Genomic DNA, 22,600 nt, shown 5'->3' on the forward strand with positions numbered 1-22,600 from the left:
TAGGATAATTCTAATTTCCATGAATGTTCAGATATTCTTTCTAAGTCTTGCTCAAACATTTATGTTGATAATTCACCATATGGATATAAAAATTAAATCTGTCTAATGTTTTTTGTGACTAACCTAGAAATAAGATAGCAGTTTTGCCATTTGGGGGGATTACTATTTGAGGGGGAGGGCAAAGAGAGAGGGGAAGAGAGAGAATTCCAAGCAGGCTCCACACTGTCAGCGAAGAGCTAGCTGTAGGGCTCGAACTCATGAACCGCAAGATCACGACCTGAGTTGAAATCAAGAGTCAGACGCTCAACCAACTGAGCCACCCAGATGTCCCTGATTTTGTTCTTCTTTGAAATGTCACATGAATTTGTTAAATATCTTCTTGGTTGTCTGCTCCAAGTTATACACATCTTTGTACTTTTCATGAAGACTTTCCAACAGAAAATACAGTCCATATGATTTCAGTAGTGAGAAGAAAAAGGAAGAAAAATCCACTAAACTCACATCAACCAATTTGTTATAAAAGTGGCCCCAAAAATCCATATCCATCCCGGTTTCGTCCAGCATTCAGAAAGAAGGGACATTTCTATCATCACGGCCCCTTCCAAGCATGTTCCAAACTTGTCCTGGCTGCAGAGAACCCAGAGCTCTCCTATCGTTTTCATTGTTTCCTCAAAGTCATGACTTTGGTCAGATCCACCCCAACCAGACACTTTAGCATTATGACTGCTCCATCCAGTCTCCCTCCCTCCCTCTGTTGTCTCTGACCTTCAAAGACAGATGGAAGTTAGGTATTCTCTTTAAAGACACGGCTCTACAAAAGTAAAAATACTCCTAATTAACCTAGCGATCTACCAACAAATGCCCAACTGATAAAAATTAAGCTTGAGAAGCAGATGCCATAAATGTGTTTCCAGACAAGTCTAAATCCAAGTGAGAAAGGGCTCAATATCATGGGATGGGAAAGAATAAAGTCCTCAATATGGAGCGGGGTCATGACTCTACAGTGGGAAGCAGCGGCAAGGAGCCAGTCGGGAGAGTGCGAATGAGCAAAAGTTCTCGTGCCCTTGCAACCCGTGCAGCTGCCCCCAGTTTCTCTGGGATTAGATTGTTAATTGCATAAATGACTTCCATGCGTCTTAAGTTGGAATGTTGATTGCTTTGAGCTTTGGCAATCTTCCAGGATAGTTTGCACCTGTGGCTGCCTGTATACAACTACTTGTTTGTGAGGACTAACGCGGCAGTATGGGCACCGCTCCTGTTGCTCCTCCCGCCGCATTCTTTGAGCTCTCTCTTCTTTTCCTCATTCCCTTATCCTCACGCCCTTGCTTCTGTGCGCCTGCGCGCGCACAACACTCTACACATTTCACATCAAAGGTTCATTTTCAGGGGTTTTCTTTAGTTGGTAAAGGGTGAGCCCAGTGCTGGAGGGAAAGTTGTTTTCTAGCCTTGTGACACTTTGAAAGCCACTTAAAAACTCTAGATGTCACTTCACTAGAAGATAAAAGTATTGATCACCAATGCCACTGTCAATATTAATATTCTAGGATTCCACCGAACCACGTTCAACCTAATAAAAATTAAATGTTATTATAACCTAGGATTAGGAAAACACTGGGAATGCATAATAAATTCTCAGTAATCTTTCATTTAATAAAGGGCCTTCTTTTACTTTATTTTGAAACAACAAACCAATGAATAAAGGAATAAGTGACATTTTAAAAGTTTGGAAACTATGATTGTCAGAATTCCGTTTAATTACATAGTTACAGTTCACCACATGATAATAAAAATGTAAGGAAATCATATATTATTGTAGTGCTAACAATATTAAGGAACACAGGGGTAAAAACCGTTAACTTAAATGTTTAAAATCTCAATCATGCAAAGCTGTGATGTAAAGTAGTCTATTTGACTGGTTGTTTTAAGTGATGGAGGAAACTTTAATATTTCACAACTAGAAATTACCTTCCTTGTAACCATATCAGTTGGAAATCCTTAGAATGATGAGTAAGACATTAATAACAATTGATTAGGAATGTCTATTCAGGATTGACATATAGAAACTCAGAATTCAGAGGGAGGTAATTCTTGAACTAGGCATTTCATTTTACCAAGGGGAAAAATCACACAGACAGATTTAAAAATAATTTAATTTCCTAATTTTATTATTGCCTCATTATTGTAGTATTTCCGATTCTGCCAGAAATTCACATTTAGGTTTCAGGGACAGCCATTTCTTTGCATTCTGTTCCAAAGGTGGCTCAACTAGTATTTAAGCACAGATGCTCCAAACTATTATTTATCTGGAATAAATTGTGATTAAAAATAAGGTATGTCAACTCATAATTTCCAATAGAAGCAAGTTTGTAATGGATAGTTTATTTCTTAACAAGGGCCTAAGCATCCAAAGTTATTTTTATCAAAATAATCATAAACATTATATTTAATCAATGACAAATGACATCCCCTTACAGTATAAGACTTCACAAAGTATATATAAATTAATCTAAAAGAATTTATAGAAAGAAAGCATAAAACACATAATTTAATATATTTTGAAGATTCACAGGGATAAGGATTTGGAAGGATGGGATGATTCTGGATGGGGCTAGGAAAAAGATAACAAATGTGGCACATGTGAAGTAGGTCGAAAGTAAAAAAAGTGCCTGTGAATGTGTGTGCACGTGCACATGTGCGTGTGTGTCTGTGTGTGGGTGCAGGTCTGTGTGGAGAAGGTACGAGGGGTCCCTCAGGTCCTGGGAGTTCTGTCATCTGCAGTAAAGGTGATATTGGTTTTTATGCTCATTTATTGTCAGGGAGTCGAAGGTTTTGTTGTTGTGATTTCTATACTGCCTGCTATTAAGATAGAGTGCTTTATAACTGGAAAAAATCTCTATTCTCCATTTCAGGTCTTCACAAAAGTTTAGAGCCTTCTTCCCACTAAACCCACACACACACACACACACACACACACACACACACACGAATAAGAATAAGCATTGTTCTTTAAATTATGCTATGGATGTGTAAATTTGAATTTGATGAACCAAATTATTTCATATCGACCTATATCATGCTAATTTTGATTTATATTTAATATCAAGATGTGGCTGTCATTTTATTCCTCATGTTCCCTGCCTTTCAGCCCATTTGTCAAATAGTCGATGATAATGAAACACCACAGAAGTCCGCACACGTTGTTTTCTTCGAGAGAAAATCTGCAGCGACTTTTGAATGGAAATGATCGAGTCATCATCTCCACCTCATTTTCCTGAATTTAGGCTTTTAAATTTCAGATTCCCCAAAATAAGCAAGTCTTAAGAGGTTGTGGATCAGGTGAGTGAATTCGGGAAGCAATGCGATTCCAATATGCACACACCTGCCAGGTCAGGGCAGTTCCTTTCTCCACTGTAGGCACGATTCTGTGCCCACAGAAAGGGCTGGTTTTATGCTCTCTTTAAGTGTAAAATCATCCTTAAAGCAGAGAACAGATGGAGAAAGTTCGTTGTATCAACCACTAAAACTAGCCCCAAATACCTATTAAAAATTTTAAATTTATTCAGTGTTCTTAAAATTAGAATAGGAGATACAGTGTCATAGGCATAGAAGAGAAGGTAAAATACAAACTTATTAAACAGAATTATTAGAAGGAAGTTGTAATAGTTCTATTACAAATGTACTTCTCTTCTTTAAATGTTTACAAGATATTAAAATCTCAACCTAGGGAAAAGTGTATGAAAATCATGAGTAAAGCGTGATTTTCATAATTACTTAGTAATTTTGACTTATTTCTCATTTCTCTAGACTTCAGTTAATTTAAATAATTGTCTAATGAAGTGTATAAAGAAAAACTTGATACGTAAGCTATTTTATTATTAAAAAAGTCATTTTCCAACTTCAATTGAAAATGGAAGATTTTTGAAGTTCACATGAAACAAAATGCAGTCCCCATGTGATTATCTAACAACATTGTGACAAATGCCATAAATAATTAAGCCAAAGTGCTAGAGTGATAAAGATCCCCAAAATAATAATCACAATTACAATATGATGAATCAGTAGGAATACAAAACATATACCACTTATTTTTTTAGTTTGACTATCACTTTAGAATAAATAAGCTTGAATCTCCAACAAGAACTGGGTGACAATGAAAGAGTCCTAGAATTTATACCAATCATTCATGACCTACAAGTCTAATGAACTGCTTCATAAAACCTCCCTATTGACACAGCTAGTGATGAGTCCAAGAAGGGCTAGGAACATCTGGGAAAATTGAGGAGACACTTAAATGTTTCAGAGCCTATTTATTTAGAGGCCTTGTGGCATTTCTCAACTCCCACTGAATCTAAATGGGAGACAAGATGGAGACAAGGAAACAGGGCTGGTCCAGGAGCAGGGAACTGGGCAAAACTATTCCTAACTGTTTCTTTGCCTTTGAATAAATGACAATATCCATGCGTTTTGGTTTCCTCCTGAGTAGAGTGTAAACTGGCACCTTTATTCTACAAGATTGATCCCAGAAACCAGCTGTCATCTTGCCCACCTAGAAAATGTGCCCAACATCTCATGGTGCCTCCGTGAAAGTCTGTAAACCAGCTACGACCTCAACACGTGATAATGATAGAGATGATACACCCAATGGCTCACATCCTCAAGCAAGAGAGTAAAGATTTATGGTCGTTTCAGGGAGAAAAGGTGGGTTAGTCTTTCAAATACATTCACGGAGAATGTACACAGGTCGCTCTCTTCAGACATATATAGCCCCCAGCTAGTGTCACGGATCACATACTTTCATTTCAAAACTGCAGTGAGGTTGACCATACAAAAACCATTTTCAAGTTATGGAAGAGACATCTCAGCGTGGGGATTTTGTTACACATTCTTTCATGTTCAGTAATTTTCACTAAACCTAAGGAAACATATTTGGTGGTTATGTGTTGTCTTTCTGTGGTCATTTCAAAACATGGTGCAACTGATGTCTTCTTCCAATTGCATGCTCAGACTGGGTGAAGCTAGTTAAAGAAGGCCAGGCCTGTGATAGGGGTCTGGGGTTAGAACATTAAGAAAGTCAAGTCTTAGGGTTACTTTGGACATTTCGTTGGAGTCTTTATTATTTTATCAAAATTGCTGCCCTTCTGGATTGGTCCTGGTCCTTCTCTTCTCGCTCCATGGGAAACTGTATCCGCACATTTCTTAGGCTAGGAATTCATCCATGTGGCACATCACCTAGTATTATAATTATTAATGCAAATATAGTGACTGATTTTTATCTATTTGGAGAAGTCCAAGGTTGGGGGATAGTCAAGTATAGTTAGTGATTGACAAAGTAATTTGACATTGCAAGATATTGATTGACATATGTTAATAGAATTGGAGAAAAATGGATCATTTTCACTTTGAGCAGTTTTTCTAATATTTGTGATAAGACCTAACATGATAAAGGCCTAAAGCTCAGCCCCACTGAATTTATATTTCCCATTTATTGTGCTGTTATAATCATCAAAACTGGACTGCAATTTTTCAGAAGAATATAATTTGCTTAGCTTGTTTTCACATAGCATTAATGGTTAATTTTAGGAAGTGGCCCAAATCATCTAGGGAGTAGGGTACTCATGCTTTTTTACAAAAAGTTTTCTGAGATATTGGCCAAAGAATGAGGGGCAGACATCAACTTTTATGATGTATTTTTAATATCTACTTTAAAGATACCACATGCAATAAATAAATTGGATCTGTAAAAACTATTAACAGTGTAACATTATTTCTCAGTCCACTGTTTCTATGTTGGACAGAAAGTACTAGTGGTTGACCACTTACAGGTGATAAATGATTTTCAAACATAACTGCCCAGTGAAGACAGAGAAAAATTGTACAAGATACTAGGATTAGTACTTTAGTTACTACTTGGTGAAAAAAGTGAAGTTTACTTTTTATAAATATGTTTCACTTTATTTCACGTGCTCTATAAAACAGCGTCTCCCTAGTATATAAGTAAATATATATCTCTTATTTCTTTAAGTTCAAATTGTGGCAGTGGCCAGAACTTATTGATTCGTAAATATTTGCAACCTGCATAAATAAATTAGTTCTGAGTGTCTATTACTCATTCAATGAATAAGTGAAAGATGTGTTCCCCCACCATCTGCCCCACCAGCGTGGTAAACTATTGGGTAAAGGTTATTTTGTACTTTTCCACACTTTAAATACAATGTCAGGCATTGTTCATGGGTGTAATAATTAATATTTTCAGAAGAAAACTTGGGGACATAAAAACTAAACCCCCGTGTAATCTTTCCATGAACCGTGTAGACCCTCTGGGGTTTCTCTGCTCTCAGAAGAGACTCTATCACTTGTGTCAAGTTCTCTCACCACTGGTTTCTTCCAACCTGATGGGGAAACTGTGACCGTTTTCATTCACATGCCTAAATCTGGTTGGAGCCCCAAAAGAGTCGCTCTCAGAAGGAGCCAAAGGATGCCTTTGGTCCATAGCAACCCCAATTATGGGAAAGATATAATACAAATTCTGAAGGGAGAAAAATGACTTGCAAAGTGGAGAGGCCTCTCAGTCGAACACCTGTGAGCTCAATGATTCGAATACGTGTCTACAACCATTCTAATTGCTCCCATGAAATTGGCTTTATGACGTTTCAGGAGGGTGGTACAGTGATGTTTCTCTCATCTTTAGCTTTTGTAGAAGATTTATCTGCTGGCCACTTTTATTACAATGCACACTGCCTTAGATCAAGTATAGGAGGTGAATATAAATTCTCCTATCTGTTCATTTAGCAATTTTAACTTAGCTACAATTATAAATATAGATGGAGGAGTACAGATGCTAGAATACATCTCCAGAAATGTACCAGGAGAGACTTTAAAGCATTATTCTCATTGTGATAAAATTGGGTTAAAGGCTTGGGAAGGGAATTCCTCTCACACACTCTTTTAATGACATTATTTTCAGAAGGAACTGGCCCAAGGTTAGCCTGGTCCGTGGTGTCTCCTCCGTTAAGCTCAGTGGTGACGCTCACAAGCAGATGGTGTCCTTGAAGCAACTTTGTGCAGATGTTGTGTCTCCCACCAAAGAGACACAAGAGCAGACGCATCTGATTCGCAGAACTCCGCCCTGGACTCACTGTGTGGGCTTCTGCACATGAATGGAACTGAGACACCCAGGGCCCACAAGTGCCACATGGTGACTGTGGCCTCTAAGCAGCAGCTCGACCGAGTGAGCAGACGAGAGGTTGCTCTGATTGTTGCATCACCAGGAGCTGTGCTCAAATGGTCTCAGCGGGGAGTGGCTCTGGTGTGTTCCACGAACAGCATTTCGGGGGCAAATGCCACGTGGTAAGGGATTTGGAGGCGCTTAACCCCAAAAGCTGGGATTTTAGGGAAGGCTCTGTCATCAGCAGCAGGAAAGAGTCATCTGCTTTTCTGCTGGGTCAGCAAAATTCACAGCACAGAGAGTTTGAGTAATTTTCTTTTTATCCCTGAAAGCTTAAGATAATTATTTTTCACAGCCACATTAACTCTTATGATTAGCATCTTGATGGGGTTTTCACACGTAGCTGAGAGATTCAGAGAGGCTAGGTAGTTGCTCTAGGTGTAAATTTATCTAGGAGGGACCCAGAACCGTTCCTACTCAATAGTAAGTCTCTGAAATGAGTTGTCAATAGGCACGCAAGTTATGGATAGAGATTTTTTAAAAAGTCTTATTACAGATCAGCAAAACGGGAACCCCTTTAAAAGACCAAATTTAACAGTTTAAAGAATTTTGCCTTTAAGAAGAGAAAAATGAAGTTTTTCTCTTACCTGATCTGGGCTCCCTATTCTTTAAGCTTCTCTTGGAGAATTTACAAGCTGACCATTTTAGGCATGTGGCATCAGATACTTCTAGGTAGAATAATTTTTATTTTTACTCGCGTGAACTTCAAATTTAAGGACAAAAGTATCTTTGTTAACACTAATTAAATTAGCCACATTCTTCATTTCACGTGGAAGCTACCACATCCCTTGAAACCTTGTAGGTTTGTCATTAATGTCAGTGATGAAAAAACTTATAGTTGATCCATTTTCTCTTATAATCCCAGCCAACCCATGTCCATTAGAAAGAAAGCCTAGCAAATTCTGCTTGCGTAGTACGTTACAGGCGCCCAGTGGCTCTTTGAGAACATCTATAAACTTTTAAATAATTGATATCTACAGTCCTGTGCCCATGGTTCTTCTGACTGCAAAGTAGCTGAATTCTTTTTAGGTATATATATATATATATATACATCTATTTTTTATCTCTTTCTTGCAAAACAGTTTATGTAGAGTCTTTCTTTTCTTGAGGTTAAATGGAAGCCAGTAGGCAATCACACCCAATCCTCTCCACGGAGCTCAGAGGGATGGCCAGAGAGAGAAACATTGTCAACCACAAAGGAGTACCAGCCAGAAAGACAGTGTGGTAACATGATGTGGGACAGCTGGTCCCTCCTCACAGAGCCATTTATGCTTGTCATGGGAGCGGACTTGACTACGTAAATACTTTTGCTAATAAGAAGCCTTTTTTTTTTACAGCACTATTTTAAAAATAGCTATTCAACAGAACGATCTTAATTTTAATGCACCAAATTACAGTTTTGTCACTCCCAGCACACGTTTGATATATACTTGTTAGATATAGACGGGTAGAGTCATATCCATATCTATGTTTGTCTACAGATGCGCACGTGCACGCACACACACACGCGCACACACACACACACACACACACACACACACACACAGTAGAGCTACAAGGCCCTGTGCAACAGTGTGTTCTAAATCTCATGTTCCCTTAATTGTCACCGGACTGATTTATACGGAGAGTTATGATGCCATTAGTAGACCTTGCTGGATTTGTCCCCATCAAAACCTTCCAAGCCGCATAGCTTGTGGTGGGTGACATTATGTCAAAGGACAGGCCCTGTCATCAGGCAGGTGGGCTGAGCCATGGGGACAGGGGTCATGCCCACCACCCAGGCTAGGCTTCTGCTACTGCTGGAACCAAGAATTTTATTTAAAGGACAATTTGGATTCTATTTTCATAAAACGTAGATCCCCCCTTCCCCCGCCCCCCCAAGAAATTCAATAAATAAAGGACTTAGCCACAGAGTCAAGGAAAGCAGAACTCCAGTGTTTACACTTCCACTGGGACTGGGCTGCACCCGGCCCATTTCAATGTTACTGAAACTGGTCTTCCAGGAGGCAGAGGATGCAGTGACCCTCCAAGCAGGTCCGGACACTGTCTCTCTGGTCAGCAGGCTCTCTGAGTGTCATTGGATGAGGCTGGAGCTGTAGCTGAACCCGTAGCTGCTCGACCGGGACAAAGGCTGCTGCGTCTCCTCGCTCTGCTCCGAGGCGTAGCTGGGGAACGTCTGGGCACGTGCCATCTTGGACGAGCCAAACCCATGACCTGCGGGAAAGCAAGGAAGGAGAGGGGCGCTCAGAAACACACTCAGAGGAGCCACGGGCTATTTTGAAAACAGATGAACAAAGCAGAAGCCTGCAAATCCTCAAAAGAGAGCTCTGGGTAAGTGCACTGGCGTGGAGGACGGAGAAATTTGAGAGTTCAGAATGTACTCTGGGCTCAGGACTTTCCTCAAGTGTGCCTTGTCAAAACTTCTGGATGCCAGAGAGCTACCTAAGTTCTCTAGGGATTTGAAACTTCTAGTATTCTTCAGCAAAAGCAGAAAAGCTTTTCTGGAAAAAAAAAATCTAGTCTAGATGCAGAGCCCGTAAGCTGCATTCTTTCCTTCTGTACTCACTTTCAGGACACAAAAGCAAATTACACACTTTCCTAAAACCGTTTTGAGCAGCAAATTCCACTTTATACTAACAAGTAGCCATCAGTTATCAGGAAAAGCGTTCACAGTTGTAGAGTTTGGGGCCCCAGTTTATCCTGTCAGGTTTGAGGGTAACTGAACCCACTCCAAGAGATGATTGGCCTAAATGACAAGCCTTTAGGGTCACTACAATGGCCTACCGGTCGAATCTTGCAGAAAACATATTTAAGAACATTCTATCTATGCTTTTGGGAGTTCAGACGTGTCCAAAACAGAAAAGGTGACTGAGAAGCTTGTCAGAGTGCTGATCGTACAGGGAGAAGGTGTCTGCACGGCTTCAGATCAACTTTCTCGGGGCTTCTCCATCCTTTTTTCTTAACTGGGAATTAATTATTCTTTTTTTTTCATTTTAATGCTTTTATTTATTTTTGAGAGAGAGACACACACACACATAGAATGAGCAGAGGAGGGTCAGAGAGAGACGGAGACACAGAATCTAAAGCAGGCTCCAGATTCTGAGCTAGCTGTCAGCACAGAGCCCAATGTGGGACTCAAACCCACAAACCGTGAGATCACGACCTGAGCCGAAGTTGGACGCTTAACGGACTGAGCCACCCAGGCGCACCTTGATTATTCTTCATACCTGAGAATGACCGTTATCTAGCGGATGTGCTCAGCGGTCAGAGACGAAAACTAGACCCCGTGTGTGCTGCCTCCCGAGCGTGCATTGCACTCACAGGAAGAGAGGTACGCAGTTTGGGGTTGTGATGTTTCAGGTCTCTACCAGGCGGACTCCGGAGAAGGCAGTCCGCTCACACAGATACCCGGACCGTCTCGTCTTGTTCCTCACCATCCTCTGTGAGGTCATGCACCTAAGTCTAGTCTCTTCGTCAGGTGTGTTTGATGACTTGGAAAATATCCTGGCAGGCTCTGAAACTTGGGATCCAGGGAGAAATGCAAAAGAATTGGCAAATTAAACTGGTAGAACCTCTTCGTTCAAAAATCATGCGGGGCACCTGGGTGGCTCAGTCAGTGAACCTTACGACTTCAGCTCAGGTCATGATTTCAGGGGTCATGGGTTCCAGCCCCGCATCGGGCTCTGTGCTGACAGTTCAGGGCCTGGAACCTGCTTCCGATTCCGTGTCTCCCTCTCTCTCTGCCCCTCCCCTGCTCATGCTCCAACTCTCGCTCGCCTTCAAAAATAAATAAATGGAAAAAAAAATCATGAGAATAAAATCTTGCTTTCTACATAAAAGTCACTTTGTTTTTTAAAAAAGTTTTAAAATTAATTTTTAAGGTTTATTTATTCATCTTGAGACGGGGGTTGGGGCGGTGCAGAAGCGGGGGAAAGGCACAGAGAAGGAGAGACACAGAACCCCAAGCAGGCTCTGTACCATCAGCACAGAGCCTGACGCAGGACTCAAGCTCTCAAACTGTGAGGTCCTGACCGGAGCTGAGCAGAGATCAAGAGTCTGACACTTAACTGACTGCGCCACCCAGGTGCCCCCATAAAATCACTTTGGAGTCACCGCTGGGTTGGCCTAATTCTCTTGTAGATTAAGTCTCCCTGTGAACAGATGGGGGAGGGGGAGGGAGATGTGAGCAGCCCCTCCCCTGACTCTGGGGGCGGGGGAGGGTCCTAAGCACACTTCCTGTCTCTGCGCCCTTCCACTGATGGTGGTAATGCTGGCAGCTGTGTGTGGCCGCCCCTCACATTCCTTGTTGGTTCTGTAACTTCTCTCCCTGCATCATAAATAATAGCCCCTTAAACTCTCTTAAAATCTCAGCCGGGCATGTCTCCTCTTTCCGGGAGGACCCTGATGCTGCAAGGAGGAACAATGGCTGTGGGAAGAGGCAGAAAAGGGGAGAAATTTGGGGGATTTGGGGTGCGGTCGGGTGGGAACTCAGAGCAGCCAGATATGCCCGCTGCTTCTGCCGCCTGTAGGTATGACCCACCTTGTGAGCCTCACTGTGTCTCCTGGGTGCTCAGGTTCCTTCTCTACAAATTCTGGATGACACTCACGGTGCCATGTGGCTCATCTGATTATGAAATCAGTGAATAGTAACTGCATTCAGACATGGTAAGTGCTGTCACCATAGTGAAGAGATAGGATGTCACCACTGATGCTAGTGGGGTCACCTCTGTGGGATGGTAGGGAAGGCCTCCTGAAGGAGGTGGCATTTTGACATGATATTTATGTCACAAAGTTACAGTAGAGTCATATGGAAAAAACCCACTTAAAAATTTTAATAGTTTTGCCTCCTTATCTAAACATTGACTTATTAGATGATGATTCACGAGTCTTATAAGTGGAGATGCTGGCATTTATCAGCATAAACCAGCTGGAGATCCTAATATTAAGACAATGCTCCTGGCCTTGGTTCTATCTTGTTATTGAAAAAAAGTTAGAAATATTTGAGAGAGCAGCACTGGAGAACACCTTTAATTCACCTTACTTGTGGGCTAAGAGCTAGGGCTTAAGTTGTGAATTTGGGAGAGTCTTGTGCACCACAGAAGAGTCAGCTTCTCACCCCACAATCTTGAGTGTACAAATTCGATCGTGCAGCTAATATTTCTCAAACATCTGCTAAAACAGTTCAACACTCCACAGAGGAGACGCAGTAATGGGAAGTGTATTCCGGACTTTACAAGCAATTCGCAAGCTGCTTTGGGAATGATGGTCTGGGCCGGATAGACAGCAATCATGCCATGGCCTCTCCTCTGTGTTCTGAGGATTGAGTGGCACCCCCCTGGGGAGCACCCGGGACTCTAGTACCGGGAGATGTGAGTTGTCCCCCTGCGGTCTAAGCTGAACGGGTCCACAGTCTTTCTGGTGTCCTTGGTCAAGGTCTGTGCTTTCTCTATCACGTCCATGTGCGGCCCCTCACTGGGACGGGCTTCCAATATGATTCTCCATCAAAGTCAATATTGCCTTCTTCACCTCTTCTCTGAGCAATTTCTAGGCTAACTGGAAATTAAATTATGATTTTTATTTTACTTCACCCATTTCTTTACAGACAATTCACAAACGATGCTATTTAAGCTTATGACAAGAATAACATTTCAATCAGAACTGTACATATGAAGGCTTAATAAATGCTATTTGATTATGGCCACAATGAGCACGAGAACAAAAGGGAGAAATAATTACGCATTTTCCCAACACGTATTTGGATTGTGCCCTTTGGCACTGTTGATGAAAACAAAACAGAAGTCGACTTTGTGGCTTAAATTAAACCCTTGCTAGAATAGACTGTTCACACCACTGAACAGAGAGACTATTTAAATGCTTCCTACACTTGTCCCCTATAGAGAAACGAGGTGACTATGTACCCTGGGGATATGGGAAATTCTGTAACTTAAAAGCGACAAATACGTTAATGGCTGTTAGTCTATCCTAAAAGTCTTTTATTGATTGATTGATATTTATTTTTGAGAGAGAGAAGAAGCTGAGAGTGGGGGAGGGCAGAGAGAGGGAGACACAGAATCCTACATGGATTCCAGGCTCCAAGCTGTCAGCACAGAGCCCGAGGTGGGGCTTGAACCCACAAACTGCAAGATGATGACCTGAGCCAAAGCTGAATGCCTAACCGACTGAGCCACCCAGGCACCCTGTAAAAGTCTTTTTAAATTTTTGTTTCTATTCCACTGTATATTCATGTTTGTTTCAAAAGAAAGTAATATATTCTACCCATATTTTCAGGTAATCTTGACTGTCTGGGGGAAAACACATATTTCCCTGGCAGTTGGAAATATACTTTGAAATGACACTTCATAACACCCCCTACTTCCTTCTTCCGATGGTCTGTGCACAATCCACAGACTGAGGACCACTGTTCCCATCCATCACGACATAAACATATTGGATGTTGAGACATTGAAAACATTCACTTAAGGGGCGCCTGGGTGGCTCGGTCAGTTAAGCGTCTGATTCCGCTCGGGTCATGATCTCACCCTTCCCGAGTTCCATGTGTGCTGACAGCTCAGAGCCTGCAGCCTGCTTCGGATTCTGTGTGTGTCTTTCTCTGCCCCTCCTCCACTCGAACTCTATCTCTCTCTCCCTTAAAATAAATAAACATTAAAGAAAAAGATTGGAAATCTACTGTATCTAAAAGGCGGGTGGGGGAGACAAGGCTACGGAACTCTCCGTAGGCAGCTTCTCCTGTGACGCCTCTGTTGATGACGGTGCTGACTCGTTTCTTTCCTTTGGAGCAGTGTTCTAGTGCTGTGTTCCCTCCCGGAACTCTGAGCTCTCTCTGTAGAAGTTTGCCTAGAACTTTTCTTTCTAATAGCTGATCAGCTTGATTTTCCAGAGATCTGGGAAACATTCCAAAAATCATAAACAGAATTTTGTCGTCATATTTGTAAATATCTTCTTTGTGAGTATGAGACCACAGTGCCCACATGGTCTTGGCTTTCAAACTGTATTTCATCATTATCAATTATGGCCCTCATGATGCTAATAAGGAATATAAAATCCAAGTGGCAAATGGTAGTTGGTGAGATTGGGAGATGGAGAGGCAACACGTGACAGACTGTAGACGTCTGTCTGTCAAGCAGATTGGATATTTTTTTTCTACAGGTGACAAGAAACCTTTGAATAATTTTAATAAGGTCAGTGGCTGGATCAGGTATGTGGTTCAAAATCTCACTCAGCAAGACTGTGGAGTAGCTGTTCCCAACCCTCTTTGCACCCTAACACGTTCGATGGATAAAATGTGGCCCTGACAGAAAAATTTCTCATGGGGCATTACTGCAAATAGAAAAAGATGCTTCTGGTTTTATGCACATTTCCTAGGATTTCCTTCTAATTCTTCCCCAGTTTCTCCAACTACTCCAAATTCCTCCAGGTTCAGTAGGGGAGCCGAAAACCGTTGATACGGATGTAGATAAATGACTGAGGCCGGAATCGTTGGGTGTGCTTGGGAGCTCAGGAAGTTCATGTTCAATGAGAAAGATCTACACAAGTATTGGTGAGTGTACTTAAAGTCAACATTCTAAATTCTGAATTACACAATCAATAAACTATGCAGTAATTTGAGAAGCTGGAATCTGCAACCTACACCATTGTTAGCAGCATTTCCTGGAGAGAAGTTACTGCACTCTGTCTGTACTAGTAGCATAAATATCCAGACAAATAGTGAATAAGAGACCTGAGGTTCATGAAAACAGAGTTGAGGAGTACAGAACCAAGGAAGGATTCTGTTGACTTTCTTATATTTTATGAGAAACGGCTGCAAAGAAATCCAGATTACTTTTCTAGGCAGACCGAGCAATCCTTATTAGATACTGTGTTATCATTGTACCCAACAGCCAGCAACAAAATCATCATCTTAACCCCTTGTTAGTTTTTGATTTTTTATGAATTATTTTTATTTTACTCCTACTGTATGGGAGATGGAATACACGTTTATCAGCTGTTTTTCATATTAAGTTCTAATGTCAAAAGGTTAAAAAAAATGTCTGCTTAGAATAATTACCACTTTACAGTGTCACATGGCCTGTAGTAATTTCACTGAAAACAGGCGAAGCGGGGCGGTGAGCACAAGCACAGCCTCTAAGGAAAGTCCTCACACTCACACTCACACACACTCACCAGAAGGCATTGGGTGGACATCACACATCAGGTAACAGAATGCCAGGCTCTCGGTGATTCTGGTCATTAAAGTTTATTGAGCACTCACAATCTACCAGGAAGCGTAACCTTTTTTGCTTATGCTGATCTATTTAATTCCCTTGGTGGCCCTGCAGGATTCAGCTCATCTCGCCAGGGACCCAGACACTGAGGCTGGAACTCAAGCCGCTGGGCTCAAAACTCTTCATTGACCCCAGAAGGTTAACTCCACCCACAGGCAGCACAGTGGTCCAGGTAAAAGGCAGGACTTTGCAAACAAGAATGTATCATAAAGGCGAGGGTGCAAGGAAGTCTCATAAGTTTTCATTCTTTTAATTCCGCAGTTATTTTGGTTTTCAGAGAGCACAGGATAATTTGATGTGTATTTCAAATTACTGAACTGTAAGAAGTAGATACACACTATTTTTTCCAAGGGTCTGTATCTCTTTATAGGTTTGACTTCTGTTTCATAATTATGAAAATGAAAGACATTAGTTGTTCTCATTTGTTTGTTTTTATATTTAATAAGTACTTAATTGAATAGGATGCTAACTTTTAGAAAGTTATGATAAATAAACCATCTGGACTCCTCTTGGACTGCATTCATGACAATGTGTTGGCTAGTGTTACTCAGTTCGCTTTATATTCACTACGGCCAGAGAACGTAAGAATATTTCAATGCAAACCATTTTTGGTTACGTGATGAAGAACCCTAACTTAATGTAAATCAGCAAATCATATAACAATTTTTTTCTAAATCGTAGCCAAGTCAAAGACAGAAAAGATTTCTGTTTGCCTAAGTTTTTATGCCTCTCTACCTGCAAGTCTCTATAATTCTGCCAGATTTTTAAAAAAATGTGGGTATTGGGAAATTTGGCTAGTTCTTAGGATAAGCATCTTAGTTCATATTCTTATCTACACTATGTATGACATAAAGACCTTGAGAGTTAGTGAAAAAGTAGGAAGAACTTGAGAAAAGTAGTTTGAACTGGAAGATTTTTCGAAGTACGAAAGCAGCTGAAGTTAAAGTAAAGGGTCATTTGTCATTCTTTTGACACCAGGACTATAAGAACCTAATTCTGAGTTTAACTCCTTTAAAACCTGACAGCATGCAGTCCTTGTGGAGTCTCAATTTTAATGTAACTCTGAGAAGACAAGGTGGTGGCCATCCATAGAGTTAGCTACCAGTTTCCTGTTAGTTAACACATCAGCCTGGACTCACTGAGGGGTCGTGGCTGGGGTGCACTCAAAAGGCTCAGAAACCTTCTGCTAAAAATTTTAAAAGAAGCTTTATTGTTACTTAAGACAAGTCTTCCCATTGTGAGTCCATTGTCCATTTTCTTTGCTTTGGTTGCCTATAGATATCAGTGGTTCAGGTTGGTAGCACTGTGGTCCAAAGATTGCCACTCTTGATCTTCAGGCGTGTGTGTTTTGACTTAAAAACATCCCTTTTCTCCCCCCAGTCTATTCCATACCTAAATCCAGGGCAATTATAATGAAAGACTCTCCTCGTGGGGAAGAGTGCAGCAGAGGAGACAGAGCAGGTGTCTTGTGGGAGTTGAAGAATGGAGTTAGAAAAGGAAGATACTTGGAAGATGCTGACAACAAGGAAAGGAGAACACTCCCACTTCACAATTCCTTCCTTCCTTTTCTTTTTCTCCTTTTCTTCTCTCTTTCATAGTACTTTTCAAACAAACTGAAGAGAACCAACTGTTGGCACCCAAGATGGAAAGGGTTGGCCATCGTTCTATTTCCAAGTTTTCAACATTCTGGTTTCTTTATTATATTTTCAAGTAGATGTGTAATTTTTGAGGAAAAATCATGCTGAATTGTGAGCCATTATGAGTAGCCCTCATGAATGGCCATAGAGTTAGAGAAGCCTGGTTGGAAGGCAGACTCCGTCACCTTCCAGGTGAGTGTGCCCTGGCCCGTCCCTTAGCCTCTCCAGACTTCACTTTCGTCACCTACATGATGAGCTCATGGCACCTGGCACGTAAGTATTTAATGAGATGGTGTGTTTAAAGTGATTTGCGCAGGATATTACATTTCGGAAGTACTCAATAAAATGGGGTATTAGCATTACACAAATTTGGCTCAAGGAAGTTGTGATGAGGTCCTTTTATGTCTTTTAATAAGGAGGGAATTAGAAACATAATTCTTAGGAAATTGAGAAGAGAAGCTTGGATGCATAAGAAATGTATTCCTCCCAGTTGTGAACGAAATGCCTGGCAGAGCAGAGACGTGACACAGTACTGTCCATACTTCACAAGACGTAAGACTGGAGCATACTTAAAACAGAAAACTTAACTGGTTTCGGCAGGTTCAGGAACAAGACCAGGATGGCAGAATACTATACCTTTATGAAATTTGGTGGAGAGATTGTATGGGGAACACAGGAAAATGTTACAGAACATAGTTTAGGGCGTGATGGACCCAAGTTTCAATTCCGACTCTGTAACTTAAACTTTCTCTGTAAAATGAAAATAAAACTAGTAACTACTTCCATGTTGTGAAGATAAAGTAACTACACTAATGGATACACTAAATAAATCCCTATATGCTATATTAGCTTACAACTTTTTTGCCTTTTATTTAAAATGAATTTCTGGATATTGTTTCACTTATTAAACAATTAGGTTCTGATACATGGAAGAGATTGTTTGCCCCCAGAAAATGGACGGGGTAAATGTGAGTTGCTCTGGGATTCTCGGTGGGGTGAGCCCGACAGTTAGAAATCTGAGAGCTGCAATGTTCTCTATCACCTATAGACAGAGAGTGAGAGGACTTCAGAACACAGAAAACATTTGTGCCTCTCCACCTTAGCACGCCCTCGATTGAATAGGAGAGCATGACTGAGAAGCAGAAACTTGTCTGTTACGGAGAAGCACGATTTCAAAACTGAACCCATCCTCGCTCCCCGCACAACTTCCCTTTCCTCCTGTACTCAGGGAATGGCACCCCCCAACCTGACAGCCCACGTCAAAGTGCTGGGAGCCATCTGGTCTCTGTGGTTTTCCACCCTCTCCTCGTCCCATCAGTCTGCAAGCCCTGTTGCGTCTACCTCCTTCAAACCTCTTGAATCCACTTCCTCCCTTCACGCTCACTCCCTCTACTTTGGATTTGTCATCAGGTGTGTGTATCGAGTCACCCGGTGGCAGCCTACAATGCTGTCATGTTCCCCGACTATATTCTTTTCCAAAGTGATTATGAACATGTGGTGATGTCTCTCCTACATACTTTTTTTAGGACAAGTGCAACCCCCCTCGCATAGCACTCAATGGTATCACTGGGGGTTCATAATTGCCATGTATAAAACCCATCAGTTCCACGCCTCCAGTGAAAATCTATGTAAAAACATTGATATAAACATGATATATACATGGTTTCAAGATGAACCTTCCAGGGCGTCCTTTATCCAGCTGTCACCCTTAAACTCTTTCTACAGACAAGTGCGAAGGTTTTGAACTTCCCTAAAGACTGTGATGTGAGTTGTGCTTCTTTCTCCAGCTTTGTTTCCTTTGTGTCTCCCATCTACCCTCTGCTCTAACTTTCTAATCGACCGCAGTTCCCTAGTAGAGCAGGCTTTCCGAACCACGATGTGGGATTTTCCTCTACTGGAATGCCTCCTCTTACTCTCATTATCAACTCTGACCAGGCTAATTCCTATTTTTAGTTTAGAATTCATCGAGAAAGGCTTCCACTTCCCTCCTCACCACGTCACCTGCCTGAGTCAGAAGCCACCTCACGGTGCTTCCTTAGCGCCACCTGCATACCTCTGTCTCCTCTCTTACTTCTATCTTTAAGTCTCTTCTATGAGCCTACACTGAACTTGAGGACAGGAAGCTTATTTACCTTTGTGTCTTTGGAGGCTTGTAAAATGCCAGCTCACAGCAGGCACTCGATAAATATTAATGAATAAAATGATGAAAAGTGCACGCAGCAGCTCACTCCTTGTGCAGCGTCGAACACAGCGGTGCAGAGTATGTCAGAAACTGCCTGGACATCTTTGTTGTTGAATGATTAATTCAACAATAATTATCTGTTGAATCACAATAAGTTAATTACATGGCATGGTCCTGGCTAGTGGGGGGGGGGGGAAATGACAATTCTTTTTAAGATGAAAATTTAAGTAATAATAATAATACAAGGTGAAATGTGATGGTCAAATGTATGCTATGGGTATAAATATGAGAATAAGGAAATGATTGTTTTTAGGTTCATTATAACACACTGACCCCAACAAACGGACTAATTTATGAAGAAAGAAGTCCTATGCAGTGGAAGTTTGTTGGTAGACAATTCTCCATGAGTCTTTTATAGCTTTGCATTTTTTGCAGCAGAGATACTGATGGCCTTTATTCTGGATTAGTTTTTCAAGATTTGTTGAGCAAACAGCTTTGGAAGCATCTCCCTTTGGAGGAAAGGGGGGATTTATTTATCCACAGTGAGATAAAGATACTTCTCTGTGAGACGAAGTTCAGGGTGTATTACTGCCCATTATAAAACATTGGGGTTCCTTAAACTTACGGTTCTTCTCTTCTAACACAACCTACTTCGTGAGTAGGTGCCGGCTGACCCGCTTTGCATCTCCATGTGAGAGCTGGGACTCAGCAAACTAACATAAATGCCAATACTCCGGCTAATGCTATTGCTGTGAATAATAAAACACCCTTAGTCTCTGATTCAGGAGTCCCATGTCTTCTGCCAACATCCATGACGCTACGGCAGGCTGACCTGCTGGCTTGCATGTAGGGTAAAATACCTGACACTTCACAGTTCTTGACAATGTTAATAAACAGTGATACGTAATGATTCCCATGCGAAGGGCAGTGCCTTTGAGTTTTTGTTGGATTTTTACATTGACTCATTAGTTCGTAAGACTCTGTTAAGTTTCAGTGAAATCCGTCTTGTTGAAATAATGTATGTGATGGTGACCAAGAGGGTAGTTTCATAGAGTTGAATAACTCCATCATATATGAAAACGAAAGTTCGGATGTGGACAATGGTGTTTTCCCTAGAGAAGAGCAAATTAGATGCCCTCTTACCACTCAACTTCTTAGGATTGAAAGAATTCCTAATGGGAATTTATTTCCAGTAAAGACAGTCTAGTCACCCAGAAAGTGTCCAAATTATTTCCTAAAATGGCATAAAATCTTTGTTGCTATTGTTTTGATGGGGAGGGTCTTTTCTTTAGATGACTTTTTTTGTTTTTTAACAATAGCACACTGTCAAGTAAAGATGAAGTGGGAGAAAAAAATCAGAGAGCTCATTTGGTTTTCACAAGAAAGAAAGAAACATTTATTTTAAGACAACCACAAAGCAGAGAAAATGAATGATTCCTGTGGTTTTAGAATGAGACTTTTATCCTGTTAGAGCCTTTGTCAGACACACTGAGGCAGGTTTTAATTCTGAATATGGAAAACTGTTCTCAAAGATTTTCTGCCCCTTAAAATGGCTCTAAAAGACTACTGCTACACAACAATAGGAGACTTTAAAGGTAGAAAATAAAGAGATTACAGGGTAAATAGCTTACAAGCTGTGAAGGTTAACATTCAGGGGACGATTTGCTGGTGACTCTATCTCTTATCAGAGTTCTTTTGTGAAGATAATTTCTTTTTGTCGGCTGTGGCAGCCAGTTAGACTGCACGAAGAAGATACAGTCACAGTGTATTTTAGAATATCCGTTACTGGTTGCCAGAATGAGGGATGGAAAGCACAGAGATGGGGCCTGCACAGGAAGGACGGTGCAGGGGTTTTGAGAAGCAAGAGGAGACTCATCCATGCTCTGTTCTAACTAACTTTCCGTGGCTGACGCGCCTTACGATTCTAGAACATTCTAACTAGTATGCATAGTTTTCACAGGATGGTTGATAGGATTCTATTGACAAAGATGTGATAGTATAATAAATAAAATGCCAGTTATTATGTTATTCTGATATTTACAAGCGTTTGTACAACTGGCCCTTTTAGTTTGATAACTAATTTCCAGAGACGTTTATGTATTGTGTCTGCATGTTCAAATTTACAATTTAGCACCACTTTAAATCTCTGCGTGGAAAGGAATCAGATGTAAGAGTAGCAAATTTAAGGTTAAACATCATCCTCTTATTCATTCTTCGCCCTATGGAGCTGATCTATGCACAAAGGAAGTTCGAGTCTCGCTGGGCGCACACTGCGGTCTGCATCACTGGGTAAAATTCATCAATGGCTTTCATAATTATGCATTCTATCCTGCCTCTTGCTTTCTACAGGCAATCTCTACCTTAGAAAAATGTTGTCTGCATATATACAAAAATCTATATTTAAAAAATATTATCAAATATTACATGTATTTTTCTATGAGCAGAAACTATAAAGCATAATACCTTGTGTTCATTCAGATACTTGAGATTCGGGGTGTCAATGTGGGGATTCCTGTAGGGAACTAGCTGGTGGTTAAGATCTTTGCCTGAAATCCCATTCAGTCTCTGCGGTTGAATGGGCTGGAATAAGAACAGATCTTGGACACATTGCAGCGAGTTCCTGAGAAAGAGGCAAATCATGCTTTTCCACAGCCTGGGTCACAGAACCTAAGGGGCCGCTTGTTTTTTGATGAGAAGCAGCAACATTTTAGAGGCTTTGGAAATCCACATCAATGAAGTACTTTTGTCTAGACCTTTTCCTTCATTTCACGCACATTCTTCACCCATTGAGAAATCCACATGCTGGAACAGACGGCCATTATCCGGAGACTAAGATCTTGGCATGGAAGGGATTTCGAGACACTGGTTAAAATGAAGAAATATTTGGAACCCAATAAAAGCAGCAGAGAGAGGAGAATTTACTCCCAATGAAATGAGGCTGCCCAGTGCCCTATTTGTAAGAATATTGCTTGCTTCTAGAATAACTGGCAGACATTGTCTGATACCAACACTAACACTGGGAAAACCAGAAATTCCCTTAAAAAACTTTTGTTTTTCATGTATGTTTATATACACTTTAAAAAATTTTTTTTAATGTTTTATTTATTTTTGATACAGAGAGAGTCAGAGCATGAGAGGGGGAGGGGCAGAGAGAGAAGGAGACACAGCACTGGAAGCAGGCTCCAGGCTCTGAGCTAGCTGTCAGTACAGAGCCTGACGCGGGGCTCGAACCCACGACCGTGAGATCTGACCTGAGCCGAAGTTGGAAGCTTAA

The 22,600-nt window shown here is 41.1% G+C and overlaps 1 protein-coding gene across 1 annotated transcript in view; it reads right to left on the bottom strand.

Annotated features, from left to right (window-relative positions):
- Positions 1-2,142: 2,142 nt before the first annotated feature.
- The window catches only part of DOK6 (docking protein 6), a 349,658-nt gene continuing 329,200 nt past the window's right edge, over positions 2,143-22,600 (bottom strand). Inside the window, exon 8 of the mRNA XM_029922515.1 lies at positions 2,143-9,439. Coding sequence (XP_029778375.1) covers positions 9,300-9,439 — 140 coding nt within the window. The 3' untranslated portion in view covers positions 2,143-9,299. The remainder of the gene's footprint in view (positions 9,440-22,600) is intronic.

Source organism: Suricata suricatta, chromosome 14 (assembly GCF_006229205.1).
Source record: "Suricata suricatta isolate VVHF042 chromosome 14, meerkat_22Aug2017_6uvM2_HiC, whole genome shotgun sequence".
Lineage (NCBI taxonomy): Eukaryota > Metazoa > Chordata > Mammalia > Carnivora > Herpestidae > Suricata > Suricata suricatta.